A 22,492-nucleotide genomic window follows, 5' to 3' on the forward strand; every position below is an offset into this window, starting at 1 on the left:
GAGGCGGGGCGGGGCGAGGCCCCGGTGGCCACGCCCTCCGCCCCGCCCCGCCCCGCCCCGCGCCCGCTCAGTGTCCCGCACCGCGCCACGGCGGGTTTCGTCTCCCGCGGCCCACAGCCTGTCCTCTCCAGGGATTCCACACCGTCTTCCCGGCCGGCCCGAGGCTAGTCCCGAGGCTCAGAGGCCCCCGTCCCGCCAGGGTGAGCGGATCTTGGGACCCGAGGAGGGGCGGCCGCTACACAGAAGCAGGTTGGGAACAGAGCCCGGCGTTTCTTGGACGGCGGGAACCGGGGGCTGCCTCTGTCCCCCACCTTGAGGCCCACGATCTTGAGGGTTGCCCGTCCTGGTCCGGCGCCTGTGTTGGGATGTGTGTGAAAAGCCAGGGCGGTGTGGTATGCGGGTGTTGCACTGTGTGTGCATATTTTGTGGGCCTGGAGACGGGTGTGTTTGGTGTGGGGGCGGTAGAGGCTCCAGTCTCGAGGCTCAGAGTGAGTCAGGGAGACGCAAGGCCTGGCTACCTCTGCGCACGCTGGTCACAGGCTCACCCGCCAACCAGGACCCTGGAAGGTCCCCTTATGTGGTAAGTGACACGAATATACACACCTGAAATGTGGCAAGGTTCACCGCAGCCCCTGTCCCAAACCCACTTCTGGACTGTGCACTGCCATAAACATAGGCACACACTCTTGTTTAGGGAGATGAGTTTTGGCAAGATGAGTTTACAGGCAAGATCCCTCCTCAGCCTGACCTAGGCCTCTCCCCAGGCCTCAGGAAGTGGGTTCCGGCAGGATCAGCCCTGTAGGTTCAAATGGGTCCTGGGACTGAGTGGTCCTGCCTGTCCTTCAGGTTTATGACCTCTGGGCCCATAAGCTCTCTGCCCTTGCTGAACCCACTAAGGTACCTGCTTGTCTAGCCTCTGAGCAGGAGCTGAGGGCTGGACACCGACCTTGGAGGCAGGACTGGGAGTACTGTCACTCCTGGTCCCCTGGCCTTGGAGGCTAAGGGTGTTGGGTTCCTGGGTGTGTGCTGAGAAGTCTAGGGGAGCCTCCCACCAGCCAGGAAGTCTCTGGCCTGGCTCGGGCTGAGATGGGGCTGGGCATCTCCCTTCTTGCCCTCCTCCCTCCTGAACGGCACCCTGGCTCCTCCAGCTTGGCCAGCTGGGGCCTGCTCTGTCACCCCCAGTCCATCTGACACAGGAGGAAACGTCCAGATTGGTGAGTGGGGGGTTGGGGGGAGGGAACTCAGCCCTGGAATGAATCAGGATTGAATGAGCCGGGAGAGGGTGACAGATTATCCCCAAGGGACTCTGGACATCAGGCCTGAGGCATTCCTCCCATGTCCCTGCACACAGCCCCTTCTGGACTTAGAGAAGTCTCCCAGCTCAATAGCCTGGGCACTGTCCATGACACTACAACTCCTTCTCCAAGAGGTGCAGACCAGCCGGCAAAGTGATGCTTCACAACTCCAGCCACAGGGAAGGCATGGCCCATGAGGGTAAGAACATCTTGATCCAGATTTTGGGCACTGGGTAGGATGGGTGTTACTCCAGGTGAGTAGGTCACATACAAGAGCAGTCACAGGCTCTGGAGTTCCTATCCTTTGTGCCCTGCCTGCACTAGATTGTTGGGACAACTAGCCTCCAGGCAGAAGCAAGCAGTAGCATTTACCTGCCTCCCAGTTCAGCTTTAGTTTACAAAAATTTACAAGGTCTTCTGTGTACAGAGGCCCCCACAGAAACCAACAGAAATGTATGGGCTCTCACAGTGCAGACTTGGAAGGGGAGACAGGACACGCAGTTCAGTGCCATATTAGTCAGAGGAGGTGTGACAGGAGCCAGAAAAGGGAGAGACTGGGGGAGAACAAGGAAGCTTCCCAGGATAGGATGTTACTGCTAATTGTAATAAACAATTCCCAGGATAGGATATTACTGCTAATTGTAATAAACAATTCTAAAATGCGAAGGCAGTTAGAGCTGCAGAAGGTAGAACAGCAAGGGCAGACATCTGGAAGCCTGGGAGGAGGGTGCCTCTACTAAGGGCTAGGTGTCCACGAGTGGGAGCAAAGAGGAGGCTGTGGGAGATGAGCATGGGAAAATGGGCCAGTCGGCTCTTGATGCCATGGTATGAGCTTTTGATTCTACATAGTAGAGGCTATTATCGTACCAGAACTTTTGACAGCAAAGTCTAGGTGAGGCTGCCCAGGGCATCTAGTGATTTCTTGCCCCGACTGTCTTTCCTTTCTTCCACAGATGAGACCTGGAGGGGGCAAGACAGGGATAGGGGAGTATGGATAGGGGCAGGGGGAGCTCGGGCCCCCAATACCTCCTTCTCATTTCCCCCTGAGCCTCCAGAGGCCTCGGGCAGCATCATCCCTGTCTACTGTGCCGTCCTGGCCACCGTGGTCCTTGGTCTACTTGCCTACGTGGCCTTCAAGTGGTAGGTGGCCTGGGCACTGCCCTGTGGTGTCCCCTCCCCATCTGGACTCCCAGCCAGCTCTCTCTCTGTCTCAGTGAAGGTGAGAGCAGGTTGGCAGGTCCCTCCTGCTCCCTGCAGCTGGCGCTCACATAAACAAAGACAGCAACTGGCCAAAGCTCGGACTACAGAGCTGGGGGCCCTGGACAGGAACCAGATGCATGTGGATAGCAGTGTCTTCCCAGACTCGTCTAGTGGTCTGGAGTCCTGTGTCCCCGACAAGGGTGAGTCCCTTTCCCCATTCTACAGTCCTTCAGACCTAATTCTGCTTCAGCACTGAGACCCTCATTTGCTCATGTCTCCTGCCCCAGGGCTGCATCCTGAGATCGGCTGCCGGCTTTACCTTCACCTCCCTCGGCAGCAGCAAGAGGAAGTGGAGCGGCTCCTGGAAGCATCAGGCGAACCTGACAAGGGCTGGCAGGGCCTGGCGGGCCGCCTGGGCTACCAGGCTGAGGCTGTGCAGTCCATGGCCCAGGGCCGTGTGCCAGCCTACACTCTGCTGAGGGACTGGGCTATCCAGGAAGGCAGCGGTGCTACCCTCAGGGTGCTGGAGGACGCCCTGGCTGCCATGGGCCGTGAAGATGTGGTCCGGGTTCTGGGCCTCCCAGTGGAGGGCTGCTCCGTGGTATGAGCGATGCCTAGACAGCCTGGCCTCTCAGGGAACCTCCTCCGGTGCTCCCTGCCGTGCCCACCTCCTGCGCCTTCCCTTTCATGGGCTTCCCGGCATCGGTGGCCTCAGCCTGCTCTGTCCCAGGGAGACACGGAAGGTCCAGTCACCATTCACCTCCCCTCACCCTACCTTCCTCCAAGACAGGGACCAGGATGTGGGGGGAGTGGGCCTGCCCTTCTGAGCCCCACCCCACCTCTTTGTACTTAGCCGCAACTGTTTTTCTACTTTTGTATTCCGTATTAAAGGCAACTTCACAGTATTGTACTGGCTCGGTCTGGCTCCTTGGGCCTACGACACCGTTGGGTGGCAATGAGGCAGAGGCCCAGAAAACGGGTGGGGTCCCTAGGTTGTGGAAGGAGCACCTGGGCCGGCAGGTATTGTGCTCCTCCCAGAGAAGATGCATGAGCCCTGGAGGCAGAGCATTCACATAGTGTATCTGCCATTCACTGGCTGGACCGTGATAGGAAATATTTTCTCTTTCTGAAATTTAGCTTCCTTAGCTGGAGAATAAGAAATAGAATGGCACATTCAGTAGGTCACCCTACCTTCTAAGACTCCCAGTTTGGCACTGAGGGGCCTTAGGGTTGAGACCATTTTCATCACTTGTGCTGTGACCAGCATCAAGGGGAAGCTGGAGGCCTGTCCCTCCAGGCAGGAGGCAGACTGGTCTCGGGAGGCTGGTTACCAAGGGCCTCTGGTCACCACTAGTTGAGAAAAGGAAGAAAGGGCGAGGGAGGTTTAGGTGAGGAAGGTCCAAACGTGCTTCCACTGCTGTTTTATGTGATTTCTACAGAAGCCCAGGACAGGCAGGTCATCCCGCTCACTTGAGGGACAGCTGAGGACAAGGCAGCTGCAGCCAAATCACTTGCACCTCACATATATGCCTACCCCGGAGAGAGGCAGGCAGGTTGCTGGTTACTGTGCCTTCGGAGAGGGCTGCTACAGCAGACAGACCCTACCTAGGAAGGAACAATGGCTATCATCCTGGCATCCCCCACCCAAAGCCACCAGAACTCACTCAGGAGACTGGGATCAAGTCATGGCCCAGGGAGCCCAGGGTAGATCCCGTCTCCTGGCCGAATGGGACTGGCTGCTCTGGGAGAACCAGACTCATTAGGCTGCTGCTGCTATTCCTCAGAAGCAGTTTACCAGGGACGCTTAACCCCACAAATCTTTTCCTCAACCTAAGGAAGGGCAGGCTTAGAGCCACCTTCATCCTCAGGTGACCCTTGGGCAATAACAACTCAGGAGAGAAAGGAGGAAAGGCTCAGCATTCAGTCAGTTAGAATCAGACCAGCGCTGCAGACATCACATCTACTTCGGCAGGAAGTCAGCCACTGGCTTGGCAGTGAGTGTGAAATCCTGCATCGAGTGGCATGAACAGGTTCTCAGCTGGCAGCCCTTATCGCCACTGAGGGGACTGGAGCCTGAAAGTGTCAAGGGGTGTGTGGAAGGGAAGTTTTGAAGAAAATAACAATTCCTCTCCGAAGGTGTCCTATCTGAAATATGACAGCATCCTGGTCACTACCCTTTAATGCAAGGCTGCCTAGATTTCCTTGGAAAATCTGAAACCTGGAGTCTGGAGACTGACTTGGTTGCAAGCAGCAGTGCATATGGCCACACACACGCCTGCTAATATGCTCGACCACATGAACTGAAACACACTGTAATAAACAATTCTAAAATGTGAAGGCAGTTAGAGTCCATCTATTTGCTATAATAATGTGCTTTCCAACAGTTTGAAGGTTGCAGTGTCATGGAAAAAGACAGACTTTGGCTACCTTGCTAAATAGCATGTCTAATGATTATGACTTTGGCTACCTCACTAAATAGCATGTCTAATGATTATGACTTCTCTTCTATGTTAACAACTCCTTTAATATGAGGGTATGAGATGAGTTACTGAACCTCTCCAAACCTGTTTCCTCATCAGACAGTGCCAATTCCTGTGAGGATTAAATGAGCACAGCCTGAGCTCTAAGTAGCGTGCCCTCCCTTCCCAAGCCCCCTAAGTGCCCAGCGCAGTGCCCAGCAGGCAATGAGTACTCTAACTGCTGTCCATGCCACCCACAATTTGGCAGGCCACAGCCTCTTCCCCAGGGACATTGCTGCGGTGAGCAAAATGACCCCAGTGAGGAAGAAATGAGACCAGTCTCTTTGCAAAGATGGGCCTGAAGCCTCTGGCCCTCCTCACTGCCCAGACAACTGGTCCATCAAGGGGTGTCTGTGTGGGCGGGTCTCCATTGGGCCCTGCATCCTCCAGATGTCCACTCTCATCACAACCTGTACACTGTAACCTTTCAAAAGGGCGCCCCTCTATTGTCCGAGCCCAGTGTCAGATGGCATGGTGGGAGACCCAAATTTGCATCAAATGGGCATTCCAGGGGGCTCGGGGAATCAAGTCTTTGGAGGGAAGAGGGTCGATGCTGTTCCCCAGCCAGGAGGTATAAAAGGGGAGACATGTGCCTTTCTTTTGACTGACCTGTTAACCAAGTAAAGAAGTCCAGTGCCAGTGAGGCCTTAGGTCCACTTCCTTTGCTCTGGAATGCACATGCAAGTTGACTCTGTTCCTCAGCACAGCCACCAGATCCCAAGGTCACAAGTGTCAGTCACCTGGTAAATGTCTGCTTTAGTCCCAGTGGGACCTGTGGTGAACAAGGCCTGTGATAAGCTCCAATCTCAAAGACCAATTTTGGACTTCACACATCTATAACCACTATCTTTTCTTTCTCTCTCCAGTAATATTTTTATGCACAAACATGTTTGACTAGCTTTTACGGAACACACGTGTCAAGTTCTTTAATTAATTTTATTTTTTACATAAAAAGTTCAGTAAAAATTGGATAAAGTAAAGTGATTTTAAGCAGTAAATCAATCTTATCAACATAGCACACGGCTGGCCGAAACCACAAGGCAGCCTGCTTTGGAATATTTACATGATAACAAATTAAACCTTGCAGGAGAACTTAAACCATCCTTACAAAGTCTTCCTGTGATCCTAGCACGTAGAGGCTAAAAGCAAAACAAAACCAAACAAAAACCAGGAAAAAACCAAACAAATTATTTTCAATATATTCACATATACATTAAAATATAATACAGATCGTCAGGGTGAGGGGTTGTGGGTGGGGACGCGCATGGGTCTGTGCGCTGACAGCACCGCCAAGGAGGAGACCCAGGTTGGAGAGTGGGGCCAGGTCTGGCTGGGGTCTTAGAGGGCAGGGTCTCCCCTAAGCCCCTGGCTCTGACGGCCCCTAACCACACACCCCAAAAGCTCACGACCAGGGATCGCTTGTTGTAGACTGAGCTCATTTCTGGGCTCATTGTTAAAATTTGCAGGTTTGAATTCCCCAGGGTGATGTGTCATCAGTAGCACAGCCTTGACAGAAGGGCGGAGCAGAGACGGCTCACTGGATTTCTTCTCCCCAGAGTCTGTCCTACCTGCTGCTCACCTGTCCTCCCACCCTGGCCCCATAAGTCACTCTAATTCAGTGTCCTCTTTGGGTTTGTAAACAGCCCCAAACTTCTGCATGTACTTCTTGATGTACTCCTTGGTTTTGTGTTTCACATTCTCATTGCACTCCAGGTCCTCGGGGTTCTTACAGTACTTCAGCTCCTTATTCATAACACCGTGAGTCAGCTGTCCAGGACAGAGGAAGAGAGACCACAGCCACCAGTCAGAGTGGAAACGAACTGTGTGGACGAGGAAGCGGGGGCGGGGCGGGTGGGGTGGAGGAAGGGCCTGCTGCCTCAGCGCCCTTCTCACCAAGGCTGGGAGCTGAACAAGGAGACAGGCTGGGGGAGGCTGGTGCCAGAATCACCAAAGGGCAAGCTCAGCTCTGGCAGTTTTTTCAAGAATCGCTACACTTGAGTAGGGTGACCTCCCTTCCCAAATCTCCCCTCCCCGTTCCTGGGTCCCTAGCCTGGGCGTCTGGCAAGGAAAACCCACTTTCCATGATGAAAGAGGCCCTCTTAGAAGGTATGCAGTTTGAGGAGAATACCTTGCGAGCTAGGTGTTTGAAGTCTTCGGTTGTGGTAATTCTTCCCACTTTGCAGTCAGGTTTCCGGTAAGGGTTCAGGCACTGGACAATAAACTGGGACATCTGCAGGCAGGAAGAAGAGAACACACCGCTCAATACTTGAGAAAGGGCAAGAAGCTGTACTGAGGAAATAAGTGGAAAAGACAGCAAGTAGCGCTGGCCGATCCTTCCCTTTTCCTCACTCGGCTGGCTGGTTTGGACAGAACAATGCCAGTATGCCAACTGGGTATAAGACAAAAAGGATCCTGAGTCAGCCCTGACAGGGAGAGCTTCCTTGGATGGATTGAGCTGGCCGGACTTCGAGCAGTAGATGGAGGCACCCAGCAGCGGGATCCACTGCTGGTCTCACAGCAGCCCCAGGTTTCAGTAACGAATCTCATGTCCTTACAGAGACTGTAGCTAAGTCCTCTGGCTCCTGGAGGCAGGGCAGAGAGGGTGTTCCAGTGCTTCTAGGAGGCTCGGCAACCCCAAAAAATGCAGGCGCTTTGTTACTGAAGGTGACTCAAGGTTCTGTAAATGCTACATTTCATCCGGTGCATACTACAGGAGCGTGAGGACATGGAAGCACAGTATGACAGCCGGTGGGAGAAGATGCAGGGAGGTGCCCTTTTCAGTTTACAACTTCCAATGTTCTCCTGGGCTGTCTCTGTGCTGTCCTACCCAGTGGCTCTCAAAAGAGACCCAGGCACAAGACTCTGAAGTATTTATAGTGCTAAGATCCCAGGGGACAAAGGGAACAAGGAGGTCAGTGACATCCACTTCGCCAGGGAGCTCCCTGAACGGGGGTCTACCCATCTCTGAAATGCAGATTCAAAAAACAAGGCTATATCACCAGGTAGGCACTAAATAAACAGCTGCTGGTTGGCTGAGCTGAAACACCAATAATTTCACACAAGGACTGTGAGAAACTAAGTCTTATCTCTGGATAAGGCTTTTACGCAAAGTTTTTCTGTGATCTCCTGGCCTCCATACTCCCCCCACTTCAATCCATTTCCTTAAATACAGTCAGGGATCTCATTACTCCCAGCTTAAAATCCTGCAATGGTTCCCTATACAGCACAGACACACAGGCTCTGTATGAAGAAGCACTACACTGTGCAGCCTCATACGCCCTGTGCTACAGCCTGAGGATTACGTACAAACCTCCGGAAGGGCCAGTGCGTTCTTTTGCCTCTGTACATTCTACCGCCTGAAGTCACGTCCCTCCTGATCGGCCTGGTCAGTTCCTATCCTGACACCCTGAACAGTGGCCTCCAGCGCTATCATGGCACATTCTCCACATAGCTGCCATCACTTATCTACAGGTCCATTTCCTCCAACAAACTCTGAGCCCCTATGGTGAATCAAGACTGGAGTTTAGAATCCAGATGCCTAAGGCAGACGAGAAGGTTAGTGTCCTGAGAGGTAGAAACACACAATTCCAGTAGCATAAAGAGCTACTTTCCTCGATCCCCAAATGAGATAACACAGAAAGAGAACTGAACTCTGACCCAGAAGCCTTGAGTTCAAGTCTTCTGTCTTGAACTTGCCTCCTCTGAACCTTAAGAATTCCTCCTCCTGTCTTGCCTCCCTCAAGGGCCATTGTGGGAATGAAATCCGATAAAAGACATGGAAGTGATTACCCAGCTGTACAGCTGTAAAGGACATTCCAATGTGTCATCACATAACAACTACACAGCTAAGTCACAGAGCCAGGGAACACCCAAAGGCAGGGCAGCCTAACACTGCAAATAGTTGTGCATACTTAGGACAAGAAAGGAAAGGGCTCAGGTTTGAGCCCAAGGAACTAAGCACCCACAGCCACCAGACCTTACCTCTTTTCTGAATACTTCTTTGCTTTTCTTAGCCAGCTCACTGGAGGTGTCCGCTTCTGCTGTCTTAGGCTTTTTTGAGGTCTAGAAATGGAAAAGAAAATAATGCTGGCATGAGAGGTCAGGTTAGTGATACCCTGCTGTTCCAGAACTTTCCTTTCTTTCCCCTAGTTGGGCTACCCGACTCTTGGCATTAGGATTCATTTAGGATCCATGGCCTGAAGTCAACCCGGCTGCCGTTACCACTGCTATTTCAAACCTGCCATCTGGCTCTGACTCATTCTCATAAACCAAGTTCTATTTCTCTCCCCGAAGTCAAAGCTACGTCTTTGATGTAGCTAGACATGTCTAGTGGTTTCAGAGTTACCTCTTCTGTGGAGGAATGTGCCATGTGACTTGGACCACTCAGACCCCTGTCCTGAGCTTCAGTTCCCCCTACACTGTCAAGGCCTGGGATCTGTAAGCTCCACCTCTCTTGGCCCCCACAGCCTAAGAAAGGGCTCAGAGCCCTTTCCAAGACAAAGGCGAAATGCCTGTTCCGAAGGCCTTAAACCAAAAACCTGGAAGGTCCTACCACACTGTGGTCCTCACCTCGCCCCTCCATTTCCCTTGGATACCATCGTTTCCTCCAAAGGCAGAGCTAGCAGTAGGAGCCAGTTTCAGCATACCTTGGAGGCTGGCATCTCTAGTTCAGGAACGCAAAGACTAAAGAGGTATCAAGGATTTGAGGGGAAGGAGACAAGGGCCATCTGAGTCAGTGAAGAGATGAGGAGATGCGAAGAGACAGAGGATACTCTGTCCCCAGCTGATAAGATGATGACAAACCTTCCAGCAGCACCAGAAGGAGAGCTGCCAAATTCCCCCTCATCAGGCACTGCTAAGAGGTGACGGGCCAGCAGCCCTGGCATTTAGAGTAGCTTCCATGCAAGGCCATCTCCCATACCTTGCCTACCACCAGCCATCAAGCCCCTTGCTAGTAAATGTAATTTGCCATGGAAAAGATTATGAACATTCCTCTTCGAGTACAAGTCACTTCCGATGGATGTGGAAGCTGCAGCAGGTATTACAGGCACTTCCTGTTTTGGCTAGCCACTCAGAGAATTTTTTCTACTCCCGACCCACCCCTCAGTTCTGATTCCTCCATTTCCATCAACAGTGTGAAAGTGCTGTTGATAAAGGGGCTACTAAACTTCCTCTGCTTCGGACTGGCTCCGGAGAAAGGTGGCACTCCTTTGGCTCTGGGCTGATACAAATCAACTTTCCCTGATTTCTCACAGAAGATTTACATATTTTCCATTTCTCTACTTTCTGCAGCTGTGGGAGCAGGATGGGGAGGGGAGGGTAGAAAGAACATACAGACCAACCTCTGTTTTCAGAAAACAAAACAAAAATTCCCTCAGTAATCCATTTTCAAATGTTTTGCTTTGGGGCTTTATGGCTATTTTTCCAGTAGCAGAGTGTGGGTGTGCTTCACAATAAGACCTCAGGTAGTAAGGGATCAAGAATTGCCTGAATCAACCAAGAAAACGTCAGCACATCCTCAGATGTTCTCTTGTAGATCTCAGGAATGAGCCGCAACAGAATGAGCCATGAGTACAGAGAGCCCCCTGAGGTATGACAACCGTCTCAAGATTCCTGGTCCCATAGAAGAGGCCAGGCTCTCAGCAAGAGTATTATAAACAGAAATGTTCTGCTTCCCTCTGAATGGGGTATGTGTTCAGAAAGCTCAATAAATCCAGAGCATATTTAATACCTTTCTAATTTAATCTCTGACTTGGTGAGGTTGGTAGGGCTTTAAAAACCCAGTTATAGAGCACAGTCCACTGAGTGATGTCTAGGAGGTTTTGTGGTCCTTTTGAGTGCTGTGCAAATGGGATTGAGAAAGGAAATGTTCAAATGAAGGGCACCTAGACTTACATCATGGAAATCATAAACCAAAATGAAGTACTCTTGGAAGTACTAAAATTCACGTACCCCTCTTGATCTGTGGTCTGCAAATGGCATGAGAGATAATTTCGGAAACTGGCTAATGCCAAGCAACACCAGGAGCCAGAGCCAGAGCCAGAGCTGAGGATGGCCTGATGGACTCGGCCATGAAAACCTTGAGAACAACCCCCAATGCCAAACGAGTCCCATTTAGTGTTACCACTTCTACAATATATAAAGTTTGTCAACCTTCCCAAATGCCTGTTGCCAATTAAAAATCCTTTAGCACCAGAAAAAACATTAGACTGGGCTAATGGTCTCCAAAATGTAACAAGCTATTTCATGGGGTAGGGAACATCTACCTGTGCTGCAAGTGGTATTGCTGAGATTCTAGAAACCCACCGGAGAGGGGTGAGGGCCTCCGCAATAAGCCGTTTGTCTTCTCTACGCGCTGGCTCACACGGGGCTTCAGTGAATGGAGTATTTTGGTGCGAACTGACCTGAGCTGTGGCCAGGTGAGAGTACACGATGACATGAGCAGGTGTGGGGTCTGGCAGAAAGCCAGGCTTACTGCCTTTAGAAGCTCACCCTGCTGTCAGCCTTTATCTGAGGCATGTCTGGATTCCTAGGAAATCTGGTTGGAACATGACCAGATATGATTGTGACACGGAAGGCCTAAGTACTTTTACATTATCCAAGGTGAAGCTTCAAGTCCTTTTGGCTACGTAGGGAACAGCTTTAAGCTTACTGAATGGCACTAGTAAGCACACACTGATTATGTAACATGACAAATGCAAATGACATCCTTTATTATTCATACAGACATGATCATGTCACAAAGCCCATGTGCCTTGGAACTCAGGCGTGTGGCCTGACTGAAATGGGTCCTGACAAAGAGAGAGGGATACACTGGGCTAATCCTTCTCTCTTCCTGAATTTAATTAAATACTCTTTGGAACATGAAATGTTCCATTTTTCAAAAAGGAACTTTATCTTTTGGGGCAGCACAAATCCAGATGCAGAAGGAAAAACAGAGTTATCAGAAACACTGCACACATGATTCAACCTAAACTCTGCATTACATGAACCGACATACATCGATTAAAAGGTGAAGAAAGAAGGATCCTTGAAAATAATAAAAACTCAATATATTGTTTTGGATTGGCTACCACCTTTGGTAGCAGAAAGAGAAAAGATCACCAAGGTGCTTTCTAGACACAGAGTTTCAAAAGTCTGACTGGATTACACATACGCTCCATCTGCTTCATTCAGACAGAAGTGAATTTCATTTGAAACCTGGAACTGAGGTCCTAAAGACATCACTAAGAACCACAGGCCTGTTACTCTGTGTATCTGGCCTTGAGTGTAGTGCAGCCCTGGGGGTGGGTTTCTCTCTAGTCCCCCAGCTGATGACCATAAGGCTGTGCTTATTCAGCAAATTAAGTGTCTGCTCTGCAGAGATCTGGGATCTGGTTTTGATAATTCCCTCTCAAACGGGATTTCCTGCTTTCCTCTCCACTGCTGATAAGTGGAATCCTTTTCCAAGTTACCCCTAACCCCAAAGATGGATCATCAGTTGAAAAGGCTCTTAACCAATCTTGGCCCCTGACCCCATCCTCTGCAACTCTCTCAATTCAAGAAATATTCTATAACTATTTTAACATAATGTAGTTATAGTTAGGACACCTACTATACCTTGTGACTGAATGTTAAAGTCAGAAGGCAGCAGTAAATAAACTTCTGTCTCTCGATAATGCAAGCAGTCAGCAACAATTTGCATCAGGGGTTCTCAAAGGGAAGAATTAATTTTACACTCACCACAGATGGATGATGGAAGAGAGTACAAGATGACCAAGAGTAGGGAACAACACTGGAGGAAAACAGAGGAGGAGGGTCTCACAGATGCTTATCTCATCATAAACAGCTTTTAATACCACCCATCCAACACCACATAGCACTCCTCAAAGAATGCTCTGCCCACTGCACACTCTCCTTATGTCAAAACCATATATCCCTATATCTCCAACAAGCACCAATTTCCTGATGACTCAAACCTAGATATAACTACCAGCCATCCTATCTGAATCCTGTAGGGAACTCAAATTCTACACTGAACTTCCTCCTAAACTTTCCTTCGTTCTCTAGACTGAATAATGGGATCTTAATTACCCAAGCTAAAAATGAGGGTGATGAGACACCCTTGCCTCTTTAATACCCACTTGTTTGCGAAGCCCTGAACAATCTTTGCAAATGTCTTTGCATGAATCCCCAATATCTCCACTCTTAGTTCCTCACTTTGCCTAAACTATTGTTAATACTCTTCAAGTTGACCTCTCTGCTACCAATCTCACCTTTTTGAAGGGGCCTGTTTCACTCAAAGGACACGTCTGATTACCTGACTTTCCTGCTTTAAAAGTATTCATTGGCTCCCAAGTACCTATCATACAATAATCACATTAGGAGAACACCGAAATCTTACACAATTTAAATCTGACCTACTTTTCTATAATTTTGTCTTGCTTACTACCCAGTGTGTACTCAAACACCACACCAAATTATTTTTATTGCTCTCTATATATGCTCTGTCTTATCTTAACTTTATGCCTTTGCAAAAACTGCTTTATCTGCTTGGAATACTCTTTCCTGCTCATGTTAGCTACAGGTAAAATAGTGTTTCCTGGGACATATTACTGATCTATCTTCTCAGACCATTAATCACTGTACTCCCATAGCATTTTGTATAATTTTACTATAGCAATCATCCCACTGTATTCTTGGTTGATAGATCTGGCTGTTTCCTTAGACTGAAGTTTCTAAGACTAGTACTCAGTTTTACTACTCTACCTCTAATATCTCACGCAAGGCCTCTAAAGTAATGAAAATTTACAATGGTACAGTCTGTACCTCCAGGGGGATTAAAGTCTAAATGAAGGCCCTAAAGATGAAAAAATAGGGCAGAAGGAATAAATGTGTTACCATAGGCATCCTCCTGTCTACTGAGATGCTAGTTAGGTGAATGCAGTTGTAATCGGGTTAGGAAGGTTAGATCCAAATAAGTCCCTAGCTCTCCAAGTCAGACTGGGTCCTGATGATAGAGTACGAAGACTGACATCTCAAGCCTTTGACTTGTGCTTCAGGGCAAGGTTGGTTGGAAGATAAAAACTCATTTTTTCCTTCATCTACTATATTCAGATCGAAGGGTTAACAACAGATGCACTTCATTTAAATTTTCTCATTAAAAGTACAAGAAAAGGTAAAGCTGACAAATCAGAGATAAAAGCCTAAGAAGCTAAGATACAGAGTGAATGTCCAGATAGTTTTTTGCTGGAAACATGACATTTATGGGATTTCCCCCTTAGGTACTTGCCTCAATAGACATTCTCCCACAGGACCTTCACACAGTGTTGATAGGTATGTAGAATGGTGTAGCTACTTTAGGAAACAGTTTGACAGTTTCTTAAAAAGTTAAACAGATATTAGTTATATGACCCAGCAATTCCACTTTTAGGTATCTACCCAAGAGACTGAAAATGTATATCTAACCAAAAAATTGTACACAAACATTCATATACCATTATTCATAATAGCCAATGAATGGAAACAACCCAAATGTCCGTTACCAGTGAATGGATAAACAAAATGTGGTATACCTATACAAAAGAATGTCATTTGGCCATAAAAATGAAATTCTCATACATGGTACAAGGATGAACTTTGAAAACATTATGTTATATAAGAAGCCAGTCACAAAAGACCATATGCTATATGATTCCATTTATAAGAAATGTCTAGAAAAGGCAAATCTATAAATAGATCAGTGATTGAGCTGGGGGTAGGTATGGGGATTCACTGTAAATAAGTATGAGAAATCTTCCAGGGAGGCTGGAGGTGGGGGGGTTAAAAAGGTTCTAAAACCAGATTATGGTAATGGTTGCAAAACTTGATAAATTTATTAAATGTCACTGAACTGTAAACTTAAAACAATCGACTTTTATAGTTAGGTATATTATACCTCTATCAAGACCTTCCACAGACTTGTGCTTCTGGCCACAGGGCAGGCTAACTGTGAAAGGACTATCCCTTTCTCTGTAAACAACTAGAAAAGTAAACAAAATAAATGTCTAATTAATATGCTGTACACCTGAAACTAATATAATACTGTACGTCAACTAAAATTGAAAATTATTTTTTTAATTAAAAAATATAGACAAAATACATGAAACAAGTTTCCATATACTGGATGTCAGGCAGACTGGATTACTATCCCAGAAACAAGCCCTTTGATTACCCTTGCTTTCCACCTGCACTAGACGCCAGTGTGGGGAGGAAAACCCAAGCACGGCATGGTCTCCATGAGCTGAGGAGACAGAGACTGGAGTTCAGTGTCTGAGCTGAGTGATAAACTAACAGTTTCCAGAGCTCACAGTAAGCTGAGAAATAGCTGCACTTTGACCAGCCAGAGTGAAAAGATCTTGGTGTTAACCTGAGCATTCAGTGGAGATCCCAGTAAGGCCATCCCTTAGGCAGGAGCAGTTGTTCAAGAGAAAAGGCTACTCTGCACTCAGCCTAAGAACGAGCCTCCAAAGAATCAAGTTGATCCATAAATAAGTTAACTGGCTGCCAGAAGAAAGCCCAACAGTCTCTGATGGAAAATTAAACCCTGAAACTCAATGACATAACACTCACACTGTCCAACGTTCAACTGAAAGTTACGAGACACACATGAAGCAAAAAAAAATGTTAATCTGATAACCACAAGAAAAAAAAAAAAAGCAGTTAATATGCCCAGAAATAAAAGTGAGGTTGAAATTAGCAGACAACAATAAAACAGCTATTAAAAATGTTTAAAGACTTAAAGGAAAATATAAAAAATGAAGAAACTGATACTCTTAAAAAATAACCTAACTGAAATTTTAGAGCTAAAAATATAAACCCGCAGATCCAAAAAGCTCAAAAATCCACGAGGGTAACATAACGAAGACAACACCAAGGTACATCACAATCAAATTGTTAAAAACCAACTATAAAGAGAATTAAGATTTTTCTGCTTACAGCCAGAGAGGAAGAAAGACATATGTGGGGGAACAAAGATAAAATGTATACTCCTATTAGAAAAAAAAAAAAAAATGAAAATACATCTTTTAAGTGTTGAAAAAGGAAATAAAGTATCAACTTAGATTTCAATACCCAGTGAAAATATCCTTTAACAATAAGAGTCTGACAGTTTCTTACAAAACTAAAGACACTCTTATCATATGATACAGCAATCATGATTCTTGGTATTTACCCAAGTAAGTGAAAAGCTTATGTCCAAAAAAACAATCTGCACACAGATGTTTTTACCAGCTTTATTCATGACTGCTAAAACTTGGAAGCAACTGAGATGTCTTTCAGTAGCTGAAGGACAAATAATATAAATAAATGGTGCTATATCCAGACAATGGAATATTATTCAGTGTTAAAAAAAATGAGCTATCAAGCCATGAAAAGGCATGGAGGAACCTTAAATGCATATTGCTAAGTGAATAAAGCCAGTCTGAAAAGGCTACACACTAATGAGTCCAACTATATGACATTCTGTAAAAGGCAACTGTGGAGACAGTAAAAAAAAGATCAGTGTTTGTCAGGGATGGGAAAGAGCATTTGTAAACACCAGGGTGTAATATTAAATGTGTCACCTTTGTGTTCTATGCGCAAAAACAAGGGAGAAAAAGTTTAGATGAAAGCAAATGGCTGTAGAAAGATGATTTGTTTTCTTTCCTTCTGAATTCCAAGGCCAGAATGTTTCGAGCTGCTTACCAAAAAGGTGTCACTTACATAAAATCAAACATTAGGTATAAAACTCCTCAAATTGATTTTTATATTCTGCTCAGTAGAAATGGTACGACTATTTCATGAACAGATCAATCCCTATTAACAAGTTCACTCACTACAGCCAGGCCACCCTGAACAAGCCCAATCCCGTCCGATCTCGGACGCTAAGCAGGGTCGGGCCTGGTTAGTACTTGGATGGGAGACCACCTAGGAAGACCAGGTGCTGTAGGCATAAAAAATAAAAAAATTAAAAAATAAGGGATTGTAAGCTGACAAGGTCCTTGCAATCTGTGAGGTCAAGCAAGGGCTGCCTCGCCTAAAAAAAAAAAAAAATGTTCACTCAAGAAATTAAAGTTATAAGCTGTTTTGGTTTGATTATGATTCTGTTTGGTAGAATAGGGAACACCTCTTCCTTTTAACTACTTGTTCACAATAAGAAACACATTTGGCGGCTTAACTACTTTGTGCACTCTCATTATTACACAAATTCCAGAAGAGACTTTTGTACTATGGCAAAGCAGAATAATGAAAAAGTTTTCAGTCTTCTCTGAAAACTGAATGAAAACTGACATTGGAAGTCTTACTCTATAACCCCGAGGCAAGTGGGAGCTAGGAGGAGGAATTTTTTTTATATTTTCCCCATTCCCTCTCATCTTTACACATGTACCAACATCCCTCCCAACATATGCGAGCTTAACAATACATCGGAGTTATTTTTGAATTAAGCACTGGATTTAGTATAGTACTTTCCTGTCCTAAGATATGTTATATTTGCTTTTGCAGACACCTGAACGGACTCCTTGTTGTTTGTCGCTTAATATTCCTAAAATAATTTGATGAAATAACTGAAACAAATGTCGGTAGGCTAGTCTTAAAGAAATGACAGAAAAAGGCTGTACTGTGTGGTTTGGTCTAAGGAAATTCTACTTCTCTTACAGTTTATACAACACAGTGATAGTCCCTCAGTCAAACCACTCTGCTATAAAAGCAAATGCTCTAATTTCTTAACTTTTCCAGTTTTTCTCTATGTACCAAGTGAGGCACACCTGGAGGGATATATATAATACATGCTTGCTAATTAATATGAAAGTAATAGCATATGTTTAAAATATTAAAATATCTTGTTCTTTCAGAAGTCTATTATGAGGTTTTAAGAAAAAGTATTCAAAATACATAGGGTTCTTTGTGGTCTCTTACATCAGTGATGATGTTACATTCAAGCTATCTTTTTTAATACTGATAATGAGTGGTACAGTTACTTGAAAACAGAAAAATGTTCCTTCTGTTACAGCTGACACTATAGCACAGCACCAAGGAATAGTTTCCCATTAGACATTGAGAATCCCACTGTCTTAGTCATTCCCAAGTGGAATTTCATCTTGAAAATCATCTCTATTACCTCACTATACGATAAAAACAAAAATTATACTTTTAAGTTGGTGGTTTAAACTCCCAGGTAGAGACTCTGTGAGAAAATACTTCTATGGTTTCCTTCTGAAGTTCCTCAAGTACAGTTAAGTTACAGCCAATACTCTGAATATGTATCTTGTCTGAGGTCTGGCCTTTCAATTTTCAAGCTTTCATAACTTAAGCAAGCAGTAAGAGTTTCATATTTTACAGTTGGTGAAAGGGATATATCTATATATCCCTCATAGTCCACTTGCTGACTTTAAACCTAACTACCTTCTCTCAACTTTAGAATCTGATCAACCAGTTTGTTACTTTGCTGTTTATTAAGGACATAAGTATTAACTCAAACCCTAACTTTGAACTCACACTCAATATACTGAGACACATTATAAGTTAAAATAAATAATTTTTCACTGAAACCTAATTATATACCCACATATTTTTTAACAGTTGTCACCGTGAATATTGTGTTACTTTAGGGCGCTCCAGCTTTTCTGGAGTGTACTTATTTATTATAACTAATTTTGGGTAAGGCTTGAGAAGCTACAGCCTTGCCTAGAACATGTTACTTTCTCTGTATGTTATCAGATAGAACCTGATAAATACACTCTCTCTGAGTGGTAGTCAGCTTTCATGATTAGACTTCTCTTTTGGCAATCACAACAAGGTGCCCATTAAACTTTAATGTGTATGGGAATCACAGGGACATGGTTAATTTCTGATTCTAATCCAGCAGCTCTGGGGTAGGGACTGAGATTCTGCATTTCTAACAAGTGAAGCCTGGTTGGTGCTGCTGGGTGCTCAGTAGATATAACCATTACAGTAAGTGCACGTGGAAGCCGCCAACTCCATGGTCAACCCCTCCAGTCCACCTCCGCCACAGAACTTCCTAAAAGGCAAGTCTGATCGTGTCACTTGTTTCCCACCACCTAGACAAAGAATGGAGGTCCAAGACCTAAGCATGGCACGTAAGGCTGCCTCTACTTCTCAGCTCTTACTCGATGCTTGGCTGTGTTATTAATAATTTGGATTTGCCAATACAAGGTCTTTATATAAGAAAGGCCAATTCTCTGAATGTTAAATAAGCAACAGGAGACTTTCTACCCATTCTTCATTTGCTTTGAAGGACTAACTTAATATACACACATCAGACCAAAAGATTAGTCATAATTTATGGTGAGATACCAAATACAAGGTCTCCAACAAGCTTTATAAAGTTGGTCTCAAAGTTCAGCTGTAGTCCTGCATCAGAGATTTTTTCTCAAACCCTTCTGTTTATTTTTCAAAAGACTTAACTAATGTAGCTATGAAAGTCTAGAAAGAGGGAGTTGTGCTTTTTTGTTTGTTGGGAAGCTCCCAGATAATTTAGATGGCAGTTGCCTAACAATCCTGGGCATATTTCTAAATGATTCAAGAAAAATGTGACAGTACAATACCTAGAATGACATGGTTAAGTGACTCAAATGATTCATTTGAAATTTAGCAAGCTCCACATAGATTTAACTTAAGTGTATATCTTTTTGGCAAATGGCAAATACATGGCGAAGAAAGAACACTTCTCTCAGGGTGAAGAAAATATAAAAGGTATGAATTTGTTTCCACTTTAATTCTCTCATTCCGGTTCCTTTCTTGCTTCCTCTTTCCTCTCCCACTTCTCTCCACTGACTTACTAGTTAAGCGCTTCTCCTCGTTTTCAAGATTTTAAAAAAAGTGCTATTCAGATCTTAGAACATAGAAATAAAGTCTTTAATTTCATTCAAGACACCTCATCATTAGACAGTAAGTCTGTTACAAGTGGAAAGGGATAAAAATTGTTCTAATTCAATCACCAAATATTTTATTTATATGATCTCTAATCCCAATTACTGTCTTGTCAAAGGGAGAGATTAGGAATAAGTTCTTTTTTGCCATCTTTGTCATAAACTAGTATTTCCATAGTAAAATATCTCTGTCTCAAACCATTATTTTTTTTTTAAGGGGTGGGGAGTTATACTCCTTTGGGTAGGTTTTAATGTAAAGTTAACTTTTTTCCAGACCCACCAATCCAAAAATGGCAGGACATTAAACCACACCACCTAAGTAAGGCTTCAGTTAAAGAGCCAAGACACATTTAAAAAGAAACATATATAGCTTCAAGACGAATGCAGTAGATCTACAGGGAAAAAGCTAAGACACATTAAAGGAAATAATACCATGATTCTATTTGCGTATTTAAAATGAAAAGAGAAAAACATCTGTGTGTGTATTTTCCAGAAAGGTCTTGGAAAAATATACTACAAAGCAAGTTTTCACAAACATAGCACTATTAAAATTTTAGGCCCGTTCCTTTGTTATGGAGGACTGTCTCGTGCATTGTAAGATGTTTTGTGGCTTCCCTGGCCTCTACCCACTAGAAGCCAGAAGCAACCTCTCAATTGTAATAACCAAAAATATCTCTAAAATATTACCAAATGTCCCCTGGGGAGCAAAATTGCTCCTGACTGAGAAAGCCTACACTAAAAGGTTAACAGTATTTACCTCTAGAGAGGAAAGAATGATGAAAGGAGAGTAGCTGAACAGAAATTAACAGTTTTATTTTTTGTTCTACATACCACACTTCTGTATTGTTTGAATGTCCTAGCCCCGCCCCCCAGTATTTATTAAATGTATAATTCTCCAGAACAATAAGAAAAACAGAATAAGACCATGTGGCTATTTACTGACCCTACAAAATGACAGAGCAGAGACTCCCAAATGATCAGGAAACACATGTGTGCACCACACTCACCTTCATGGGGTTTTCATCATATGTTGGGGTTCCCAGGTCCATCTCAGCTTCATGCTCAAGGCTGGCATCATCTCCTGGGCTTTCCCAAGTAGGAGGATCCCACTGAGTCTGCCTAGAAGAAGGTAAGAACAGTCATGCTGTCATGGCCAGAAAACAGGTAACTCTGGCACAGGCATTTCTGCTCATATATTTATATATATATAAAGTATAATAGGCAATGAGACACAGAACAAGTCAGCTCCATAAGACTGAGACATTCTTTTGACATCTTCCCAGAGGCAATGATTCTATCCCAGAGACATACATTGTTTAGCCTACTGTATTTCTGTAGCCAATGATGTGGCAACATTTGCTGCTGGGTGTCAAAGAGAGAAGTAAAACCAGACGTCTTGTCTGTCTCTCACCTGGCTATGTCCAGAAAATAAAATTCAGCAAAGTTTAAAAAATACATGGAGTAGGTACCTGCCTATGCCATTCCTACACAGGTGAAGAGATCAATGATTGTACCTGGCATGTGCCTGGAGCACCACAAAACAAATCACAACACACTCCTCACGATCCTCGACTATGTGAGCAAGTTCTTCACTTGAGGAGCCTCTTGTTTGTAGTCTCCCCTTTGGCTTAATGACTAGCAGCATTAAACAGATAACTCTGGCACAGGCGTTTCAGGTTAAAAAATGTATGGGTTAAAAAATTGTGCCCTCTGAAAAATATATTCTCATCTGACTGCAAAAAGAAGGGTTCAACCAGGTTATCTCATTGTATGTTTTTAGCTGTTTTGAAAATAAGCAGGCGAATATTAAGGGGGATCACTTAAGGTATCAAAAGCCTCAGAGAAGCTGGCAGGCCAATCCCGCCATTACAGTCTTCTGCTTTCCTACCACACCAATCTTTAGTCAGCAACATTAAAGGTACTTGAAGTAAATCAGTTTTGCAGATGATTGTAAAAGTAGGCTTATCTCTAGACCAATGCAACTAATTAAAAAATGGGCTCAAGATTTCTATTGTAATCAAAGAACCACAAGCAGCTGTGGCTTTATTGTGGCAAGTGAACAGAGTGGGAAGTGTGGTGCTAGCTAAGGAAAACTTAGAAAAAAGATGGAAAAGGTACACATATAAATAAGACATAGCAATCTTTTTTTATTTTTGGAAAAGTAATAGTACATTAAAAAGCTTGTTTTAGTACCGAAAATACAAAGTTCTGGTAAAATTTGCAAACAATGGTTTTTTAAAATCACTATGTTTTCAGGGAGCAAGAGAATGAGGGTTTGTTTTAGATAAGTATTTACAGAAGGAAGGCAGGTCTTTCTAAGCAGAAAATGTAAAGGGGAAATATTTGACTGTATGAAAATTTTAAACTTCTTTATGTCACAAGACTTACAAACAAAAACATATGCAATACCCTTGATAATGATATCTAATGATGCTGTCAGAAAATGAGTATATACTCCAAACAAGTAATTCACAAAAGATACAAATTGCCAATAATTTAATGAAGACGCTCCATCTAAATAATAAAATAAGTGGAAATGAAAATGAGATTTCTCACCTATTAGACATATAAGATTAAAGGAAACATGATG

The 22,492-nt window shown here is 44.7% G+C and overlaps 2 protein-coding genes and 1 pseudogene across 7 annotated transcripts in view; 2 read left to right on the top strand and 1 right to left on the bottom strand.

Annotated features, from left to right (window-relative positions):
- Positions 1 to 48: 48 nt before the first annotated feature.
- Positions 49 to 3,405, top strand: LOC105302343 (death domain-containing membrane protein NRADD-like). 5 transcript variants are annotated; one of them, XM_011375320.2, is made up of 6 exons: positions 49 to 200; positions 1,149 to 1,214; positions 1,352 to 1,494; positions 2,249 to 2,435; positions 2,553 to 2,695; positions 2,783 to 3,405. In XM_011375320.2, exons 3-6 carry the CDS (start codon positions 1,452 to 1,454, stop codon positions 3,100 to 3,102), a joined length of 693 nt encoding a protein of 230 aa, XP_011373622.1. In that variant the 5' UTR covers positions 49 to 200; positions 1,149 to 1,214; positions 1,352 to 1,451; the 3' UTR covers positions 3,103 to 3,405. The 5 variants fall into 5 exon arrangements, with proteins under 5 accessions (XP_011373622.1, XP_011373623.1, XP_011373621.1 ...); XM_023520591.1 differs by lacking the exon at positions 49 to 200 and adding an exon at positions 256 to 580; XM_011375321.2 differs by lacking the exon at positions 1,149 to 1,214 and having other exon boundaries at positions 49 to 249.
- A 2,526-nt stretch (positions 3,406 to 5,931) lies between these two features.
- SETD2 (SET domain containing 2) overlaps positions 5,932 to 22,492 on the bottom strand; it is a 77,756-nt gene continuing 61,195 nt past the window's right edge. The window contains exons 17-21 of one of the 2 annotated variants that reach the window (XR_002776296.1): positions 20,910 to 21,021; positions 12,737 to 12,788; positions 8,996 to 9,076; positions 7,143 to 7,244; positions 6,692 to 6,781 (exon numbers count right to left, since the gene is read on the bottom strand). Coding sequence is in view for 1 of the 2 variants with exons in the window: in XM_011375323.2 (XP_011373625.2) it covers positions 6,620 to 6,781; positions 7,143 to 7,244; positions 8,996 to 9,076; positions 20,910 to 21,021 (457 nt within the window). In the remaining variant the exon portion in view is untranslated. Of the gene's footprint in view, positions 6,782 to 7,142; positions 7,245 to 8,995; positions 9,077 to 12,736; positions 12,789 to 20,909; positions 21,022 to 22,492 lie in introns of both variants that reach the window. The other variant, XM_011375323.2, reaches the window with a different exon arrangement.
- On the top strand, positions 16,846 to 16,964 carry LOC111729592 (annotated as a pseudogene).

Source organism: Pteropus vampyrus, unplaced genomic scaffold (genome assembly GCF_000151845.1).
Source record: "Pteropus vampyrus isolate Shadow unplaced genomic scaffold, Pvam_2.0 Scaffold271, whole genome shotgun sequence".
Classification (NCBI taxonomy): domain Eukaryota; kingdom Metazoa; phylum Chordata; class Mammalia; order Chiroptera; family Pteropodidae; genus Pteropus; species Pteropus vampyrus.

Bases quoted from the DNA above. Each gene is read 5' to 3' on its own strand.
- LOC105302343 (XM_011375321.2), top strand. From the start codon at position 1,452: ATGCTTCACAACTCCAGCCACAGGGAAGGCATGGCCCATGAGG. The intron at 2,436-2,552 runs GTAGGTGGCCTG...TGCTCCCTGCAG, and splicing joins GCCTACGTGGCCTTCAAGTG to CTGGCGCTCACATAAACAAA. The intron at 2,696-2,782 runs GTGAGTCCCTTT...CTCCTGCCCCAG, and splicing joins GTCCTGTGTCCCCGACAAGG to GGCTGCATCCTGAGATCGGC.